At 47.6% G+C, this 8369-nt stretch overlaps 1 protein-coding gene across 31 annotated transcripts in view; it reads left to right on the top strand.

Annotated features, from left to right (window-relative positions):
* Positions 1 to 8369, top strand: part of LRRFIP1 (LRR binding FLII interacting protein 1) — a 101417-nt gene that overhangs the window by 71835 nt on the left and 21213 nt on the right. For 12 of the 31 annotated variants that reach the window (XM_075607325.1, XM_075607326.1, XM_075607302.1 and 9 more), the window contains 7 exons: positions 707 to 769; positions 2272 to 2352; positions 2728 to 2772; positions 3246 to 3311; positions 4414 to 4491; positions 6177 to 6284; positions 7112 to 7147. In XM_075607325.1, coding sequence (XP_075463440.1) covers positions 707 to 769; positions 2272 to 2352; positions 2728 to 2772; positions 3246 to 3311; positions 4414 to 4491; positions 6177 to 6284; positions 7112 to 7147 — 477 coding nt within the window. The remainder of the gene's footprint in view (positions 1 to 706; positions 770 to 2271; positions 2353 to 2727; positions 2773 to 3245; positions 3312 to 4413; positions 4492 to 6176; positions 6285 to 7111; positions 7148 to 8369) is intronic. The other 19 variants (XM_075607299.1, XM_075607307.1, XM_075607305.1 and 16 more) reach the window with 12 other exon arrangements.

The raw sequence follows: 8369 nt of genomic DNA, 5'->3' as shown, positions 1-8369 counted from the left end.
CTGTGACGGGCCTAAGGGGTGCACAGAGCAGCCGGAAACTAGGGTTGGACACTAGTGTAGTTACAGTAGAAATACTTTACACAGGGCACAATGAAGTCCAATGGGAGCGCTGTATGGGCACGGTCTGTATTTAGTGATTACCATGCTACGAATTATAGATCCTATCTTCCTTCTATCTGTGTTACCCTACAGAGGGCTGGCTAAAGACCACATCTTCCTTATGCATCAGTGTTACTTACTGCCACGTGGCAGGAGAGTCAGACTCAGTTGCTCAGCTCATATGTACCCAAGTTAATTTGTTACCCAGGGGCAGGAGGATCAGACCCAGTAGCTGTACCTGTGTTACTTTGTTACCCAGGGGCAGGAGGATCAGACCCAGTAGCTGTACCTGTTACTTTGTAACCCAGGGGCAGGAGGATCAGATCCAGTAGTTGTACCTGTGTTACTTTGTTACCCAGGGGCAGGAGGATCAGACCTAGTAGCTGTACCTGTGTTACTTTGTTACCCATGGGCAGGAGGATCAGACCTAGTAGCTGTACCTGTGTTACTTTGTTACTCAGGGGCAGGAGGATCAGACCCAGTAGCTGTACCTGTGTTACTTTGTTACCCAGGGGCAGGAGGGTTCTGCCACTTGGGCGAGTCCTAGTAGCTCTGCTCCCTTCTTCAGAGATCTGTGTTAATTGTGGCATTTTCCCTTTGCCCTCAGAGCTCCACGGGCAGTGGGGAGGCGCTCCTGTCTGCCCGGAGGCCCCCACAAGAGGAGGCGCTGGTTGGTTCTGTGCTCTTTATAGCCCTGTGTGTGGAACGTGTGCACGAAAGCTGTGAGCCTGTTATCTGGCCACTAACGTTGGGCTGAATGCTGGATCGCATTGTAGTGGTGCTGTGTATTGCTGCTTTATTTGTGCTATAAAGACTAAACTGTCGCTTTTTTACTGTGAATGGGATGAACCGTAACGGATTAGGACTAGTAGATGCTCCATGGTTCTGGATTGCGCAGTTCTGTCTGCTGCGATTGTGGCTTTTGCAGTAATGTTCGATACTGATAGTTGTCTTCTGACTGAGCAGTAATGCCTGAGTCTGGTTTCTGTTCTGTTACTCTGGGTGGAGCAGTAATGCCTGAGTCTGGTTTCTGTTCTGTTACTCTGGGTGGAGCAGTAATGCCTGAGTCTGGTTTCTGTTCTGTTACTCTGGGTGGAGCAGTAATGCCTGAGTCTGGTTTCTGTTCTGTTACTCTGGGTGGAGCAGTAATGCCTGAGTCTGGTTTCTGTTCTGTTACTCTGGGTGGAGCAGTAATGCCTGAGTCTGGTTTCTGTTCTGTTACTCTGGGTGGAGCAGTAATGCCTGAGTCTGGTTTCTGTTCTGTTACTCTGGGTGGAGCAGTAATGCCTGAGTCTGGGTTCTGTTACTCTGGGTGGAGTAGTAATGCCCAGTCTGGTTTCTGTTCTGTTACTCTGGGTGGAGTAGTAATGCCTGGCTGGGTCAGAGATGTGGCTCTGAGCTCATATTCTAGCTGTCCATGTGAGAAGCCGCCCTGTGACACTGCACGAGGGGCTTGTAATACACAGCGGGTGTGTGCTCTGTACTGTGACACTGCACGAGGGGCTTGTAATACACAGCGGGTGTGTGCTCTGTACTGTGACACTGCACGAGGGGGGCCTGTAATACACAGTGGGTGTGTGCTCCTCTCTGCACTGCGACTCTGCATGTTGTAGCCGTGGCTAGGAGCATCTTCCTATCCCGTCCCCTCCCCCTGTTAGCGGAATAATAGTGCACTGGTGAATACTGCCCCGCTGCTCTTACCCTGGAAACTAGTGGTGGGCACAGGAGATGCGAGAGACCGTATGTACCAGCTCATGGTCATTAATCAGTGAGTGGGGAGAAGCTACGATCCACGCACCAATATCTCTGCTGCTTCTCCACTGGGGAGAGCGGGAAGAGCAGGTTGCTGGCTGCTGGGACACTTGTTGGGGGTCACAGGTGAAGACCCGAGATCTGCATGCAGCACCCAGGGGCTGTCTATTGCCCACCAGTGGCTTAACCCATTCATCACTGGGGAAGCCTGGGCCGCAAAGCGATCCAACGCAGAGCACTGGGAAAAAGCTTAATCCCTTCAGTGCTCTGCAGTGTCTAGCAGGCTGCTTCAGCACTTACAGGGTTACTGCACGGCATGCAAGGGCCGTGAGGGCGTCTGGCAAACCTCGTGTGTTTGAGATGTTCAGATTTAACGCGGTCCTCATTCCTCTGTCTTCTCTGTCTCCCTCCTATATACAGAGCGGTCATTACTCTGATTTGAGCCTGGCCAGTGCTCCCCTGAGCTCCAAGCCTCAGCCGTCGGTGCACAATGGAAGCCGGGTCTGTCTGTCTGTCTCCCTTTTTATATATGTATACAGTTTATTTCCTTTCCACATTGGCTTTGTAGCGATTATTGCTCATGTAGTGCCAACATAATCCCTAGTGCAGTACAACATCCAGACAACTCACACATGGGCACATACAGGCCCAGTAGGGGAGGAGTCCCTTGCCCAGGGAGCTTGCAATCTACCTGCGGGTGTAGTATAATGCAGTGTAAGTTGACGTCTGTTTAACCCTTTCAGTGGATAAGAGATCATGCACGTTGTTATTAAAAGCAGAGCCCTGACACTGCTCCCAGCTCTGCCCCACAGGGACAGGACAGAACTATTTGCTGCTGCTCATTATTATATTTAACTCTCTGCTTCCCTCCTGCAGCCCTCCCTGCTCAACTGTAACACTCTGCCTTCCCGGTCTCAGAGGGTGGGTCCTCTCTCCTGCACCCGCCTTTCCTTTATCCTTTCTTTTATTTTTCTCTCGTCACTGTTTTCTCTTTCTAGATCCTTTTTCTCTCTCGTCTAAACTCTGGTCTCTCTCTGGTCTCTCTCTCTCTCTCTCTGGTCTCTCTCTCTCTCTGGTCTCTCTCTCTCTCTGGTCTCTCTCTCTCTCTCTCTGGTCTCTCTCTCTCTCTCTCTCTCTGGTCTCTCTCTCTCTCTCTCTGGTCTCTCTCTCTCTCTCTCTGGTCTCTCTCTCTCTCTCTCTCTCTGGTCTCTCTCTGGTCTCTCTCTCCCTCTCTGGTCTCTCTCTCTCTCTCTCTCTCTCTGGTCTCTCTCTCTCTGGTCTCTCTCTCTCTCTGGTCTCTCTCTCTCTCTGGTCTCTCTCTCTCTCTGGTCTCTCCCTCTCTCTCTCTCCTCGCTTTTATTTCCTTTCCCTCTGACCCTGTTCTCTGCTCGCAGGGCTCCCTATATGATGAGGGTGTCGCAAGCAGCAGCCGCCGCTACAGCGCCTCCAGCTCCCGGCCTGTGAGATCATTTCTGCTGTTCCTCTGTCATTGCCTGCACATGATATCCCCTTATAGTAATGCCTGGGACTGGCGTCTGCTCAGTGATTCTGTGTTGAGCAGTAATGCCTGGGACTGGCATCTGCTCTGTGACGCTGTGTTGAGCAGTAATGCATGGGACTGGCATCTGCTGTTGTTATTCTGGTTGAGCAGTAATGCCTGTTTGATGGATAAGGATACCTGCTTTGCTATGCACACTGAGGGCCATACTTGGCTAAGCTGTAAGGCACCTCATGCCCTGTTCAATTAAATACTCTGCTTAGTAAATATAGCCGACTGATTGATTTCTAGGTAGTCTGTGTCAGGTGACTAAGCTCCCAGTTCCACTCGCCCTATCCCCTCGGCTTCCTGTGTTCCCCACTGCGGTATATATGTCCTGTTCCCCCTGCTCTGTCACTATATGATATGTTTGGTGCTCCCTGTGTTCCACACTATGCCTATATATGTCCCGGGTTCCCTGTGTTCTTTGCTGTGCCCCTATATGATATATCCTGTGCTCCCTGTGTTCCCCGCTGTGCCCCTATATGATATATCCGGTGCTCCCTGTGTTCCCCGCTGTGCCCCTATATGATATATATCCGGTGCTCCCTGTGTTCCCCGCTGTGCCCCTATATGATATATCCGGTGCTCCCTGTGTTCCCCGCTGTGCCCCTATATGATATGTCCTGGGCTCCCTGTGTTCCCTGCTGTGTCCCTGCGCCCTCCTGACTATGCAGTGCTGGGATGCCCGGAATAGTTTTATCCGAGCTGTATTCCTAATAACCTCTGGCACACTGGGTTATTTTTAGGATGCCTCTTAGCTTGTGCTTTTCGTGGCGGGGGAGGGGAGTGGGATTGTATGATTGATGTCGAACGGGACCAAACTTGGGACTTAACCCATTCACTGTCACAGGACTCGCACTGTTATCTGCATCCCTCTTTCATATTCAGCGTGTCTCCTCTCTGATGTATTGTCCCCTTTCTCCTACTGGGAGTTTGTGACCCTCTCTTGTGCTAATAACTTATTTATCTTGTTTTCTCTTTCTCCTTTCTTTCTCCCTCTCTCCCTTGCTTGTTTTCCGAAGCCCTCTGAGCACAGTTGTTATGTGGGTTCTGGGTCCCGGGCCTCCTCTCGTGCCAGTTCTGCCCGTGCCAGCCCTGTGGTGAGGAGTCTTCTTACTCTGTCGCATTAACCCCTGCTCTTAAGTTACAGTCTGTCCATCCCAGTATTTGTGCATGGGAGCTACAGACCTGCTGTGTCGCACACTACCCTAATCAGAGTGCCTTATTGCTCTCATATAGAGCTTGCCTGCTGGAATCCGGGTCCTGGGAGGGGCAGTGTGTACCTGCATATCCACCATATGTGTGTGTGTATATCGTCATCAGCCCTTGTCAAACCACTGCTTAATGAAGGCCTCCTCCACGATCTTCAACGTACTGTGGATTCAAGCTTCTCTTCTCCACGTTGCTCCAACAAATTGTCTCATTTCGTCCTCCCATCTTACTTTTGGTCGTCGTCTTGGTCTTTTAATCTCTTGGAATCCAGTAGAGTACCATCTTTGTCCAACGATCTTTCTTGCAATATGTCCAGCCACTGCCATGTTCATTTCTTCAATCTTGTGATCATGTTACAGATGTTTGTTTGGGTTTGAACCCATTCATTCTTCTTCCTGATTTCTTCCAGTAATATCCAGCATACATCTCAACATACTGCTTTGCGTTGTCTGAAGCTTCCGAATTATCTTCTCATGTAGGGTCCAAGTTTCACATCCATACGTGAACACGGGCAAACTACACTGATCGAAAACTTTTCTTCTACAGGCAAAGTTCCCTTGCAAAATGGTCTTGTTTCTTTCACCAGAAGTCCTCCAGTAACAAAATCACCGAAGCAAGTAAAAAGGTGGGCCTCCATATGAATCTCAGCAAGACCAAAGTGATGTACAACAAATGTGTCAACTCTGCAAAGATCGAAATAAATGGAATAGAAAACTAGAAGAAGTCGCAGACCATGTCCATCTCGGCTGGCAAGTAACAATGAATGGAAACCTTTCTGAACCAAACCAATATGAGAATGAAGATTGGTGGAGAGCATTTGGAAGACACAAGACAATCTTTCAAGGGAACCTTCCACTCTGCCTGAAGAAGATTTTCAACTAGCGTATTCTGCCCATGTTTACATATGGAGGTGAAACTTGGACCCTAAATGCGAAGATAATTCAGAAGCTTCAGACAAGTCGAAGTATGGAGAGATGCATGCTGGGTATTACTCGAAGGCACAGGAAAAACAATGAATGGATTTGAAACCACACGCAAGTCTGTGACATCACAAAGGTGAAGAAATTAAAATGGTGGTGGGCCGGACACATCGCAAGAACAAATGACCAACGTTGGACAAAGATGGAACTCGACTGGATTCCAAGGCAGATTTAGAAGACCAAGACGACGACCAACAGTAAGATGGGAGGATGAAATCGGGAAAGGTGTTGGAACGACGGGGAGAAGAGAGGCTTGCAACCGCAGCACCTGGAAGATCATTGGGTAGGCCTCATCCAGCAGTGGATGGACGAGAGCTGAAGATGTGTGTTCCAGAGTTTTTATATACCAGCATTACAAATGAATCACAAGGCCTGCCGTTAAAATAAAATGTGCATATTCTAGTGTTTAAAAATCAGGGAGTTTTCAAGGGTCGAAGGGAGCCCTGGGCCCTCATTAAACCCCTTACCTTGCAGGACCCCCTGGCAGCCAATGGGTTAAAATGTCCCCTCATCCTCTGGGTGTCGTCGTTGGGGTTCCAGTCCCAGGACAGGGTCACTTTTTTTTAACCACTGCCCGTTTTCTTGTTGCCCAGTCCTCGGAGCCCCCTGTGTTTCGCCGCGGTTCTGCCGGTGGCAGTGTCACCTCGCTGAGCCACCTGGAAGATGTCACAGTCCCTGCAAAGCTGGGCGTGAGTGGCGGGGTGGGGGTGATCTAACCGTGCCGTGTGGTGACTCACTAACCAGATACTCGGTTTCGTGCTAATCCCTAAATAATTTCCCATATAGAAATAGAAGCGCCGATCAGATGGAATATATGGTGGGGATAGGCTCTTAACCGCTTTACTGCCAGAAGCAATGAATTGCCGTTCTGGCAATGGAGGAGTTAAAGCAATAGGTCATTAAGGGCAGTGCCAACCCATGTGCGGGCAAAGCTTTGGTCTCATTTTTATGTTTGCATGATTTGTTACATAAGGGAAAATAACTACATTGTGGTTAGAAATGACCCTTAATCTGTACCCCTCCCCCTTCCCTTTCTAAACTATCTTTTATACTTGCGCAGTGTGGAAAACTAAAACCTCTTTGTTATCTTATCGGCTTCCTTGGAAAGACCCCACATCCCCTTAAAGTACAGAGCAGTTTGTTGCTGGCAGTAAAAGGGTTTAACGCCAGTTTGGTTACAGACATGATCATTTCTGTCCCACAACTGGCTGTGTGTTCTTAGCATGGTGAGCTTGCTGTTAATATGAATAACCAGGGATAATAATGTATCCGGCTCGTATGGTCCTACACTACAATGCATTGCAGGGGACAACGAATAGATTTATCCAGTGTGTGCGCACACTGCAATATTACAGGCTACCATCATTGTAGGGCTGCACCCTCTGGTGGACAAGCCTGTCTACACAACACCTTGCTAAGGTGCTGCAGGCCAGTTTCGCTGGGTCTGATGTTCTGTGCAAAACCCCAATCCCAACTCTTCTACAACACAAATATATATATATATTTTTTTATTTATTTTTTCTTGCAGGTGGAAGAAAGACCAGACAAAGACTTTGCGGAGAAGGTGAGCACACTAAAGCCTCCTCATGTCATCTCTGCCTTATTACTGGGTTAATGAACCCTTTGACGACCTGCACACCTCTCCAGTGATATATATATATATATATAGATAGATAGATATAGATATCGATATAGATAGATAGATATAGATAGATATACACACATATATATACACACATATAGTCATGTGAAAAAGAAAGGACACCCTCTTTGAATTCCATAATTTTACATATCAGGACATAATAACAATCATCTGTTCCTTAGCAGGTCTAAAAATTAGGTATAAATACAACCTCAGATGAACAACAACACATGACATATTACACAGTGTCATGATTTATTTAACAAAAATAAAGCCAAAATAGAGAAGCTATGTGTGAAAAAGTAAGTACACCCTTACTGCTTCCATAGGAATTAAGATGCTAAGTAGCAGACAAGTGCTGCTAATTAAATGCCCTTGATTATTTGATCATCAGCAAGTGTGACCACCTCTACAAAAGCCGAAGTTTTAGCAGTTTGCTGGTCTGGAGCAATCAGGTGTGTGTTAACACAATGCCAAGGAGGAAAGACATCAGCAATGATCTTAGAGAAGCAATTGTTGCTGCCTATCAATCTGGGAAGGGTTATAAGGCCATTTCCAAACAATTTAAAGTCCATCATTCTACAGTGAGAAAGATTATTCAAAAGTGGAAAACATTCAAGACAATTGCCAATCTTCCCAGGAGTGGACGTCCCAGCAGATTCACCCCAAAGTCAGACCGTGCAATACTCAGAGAAATTGCAAAATACCCAAGAGTTACATCTCAGACTCTACAGGCCTCAGTTAGAATGTTAAAGTTCATGACAGTACAATTAGAAAAAGACTGAACAAGTATATTTGTTTGGAATGGTTGCCAGGAGAAAGCATCTTCTCTCTGAAAAGAACATGGCAGCACGGCTTAGGTTTGCAAAGTTGCATCTGAACAAACCACAAGACTTCTGAAACAATGTTCTTTGGACAGACGAGACCAAAGTGGAGATGTTTAGCCATAATGCACAGCGCCACGTTTGGCGAAACCCAACCACAGCATATCAGCACAAACACCTCATACCAACTGTCAAGCACGGTGGTGGAGGGGTGATGATTTGGGCTTGTTTTTGCAGCCACAGCACCTGGGAACCTTGCAGTCATTGAGTCGACCATGAACTCCTCTGTATACCAAAGTATTCTAGAGTCAAATGTGAGG

The sequence above is a fragment of the Ascaphus truei genome, chromosome 7 (genome assembly GCF_040206685.1).
Source record: "Ascaphus truei isolate aAscTru1 chromosome 7, aAscTru1.hap1, whole genome shotgun sequence".
Taxonomy (NCBI): Eukaryota; Metazoa; Chordata; class Amphibia; order Anura; family Ascaphidae; genus Ascaphus; species Ascaphus truei.
This window is presented reverse-complemented; position numbering and strand designations above follow the sequence as displayed.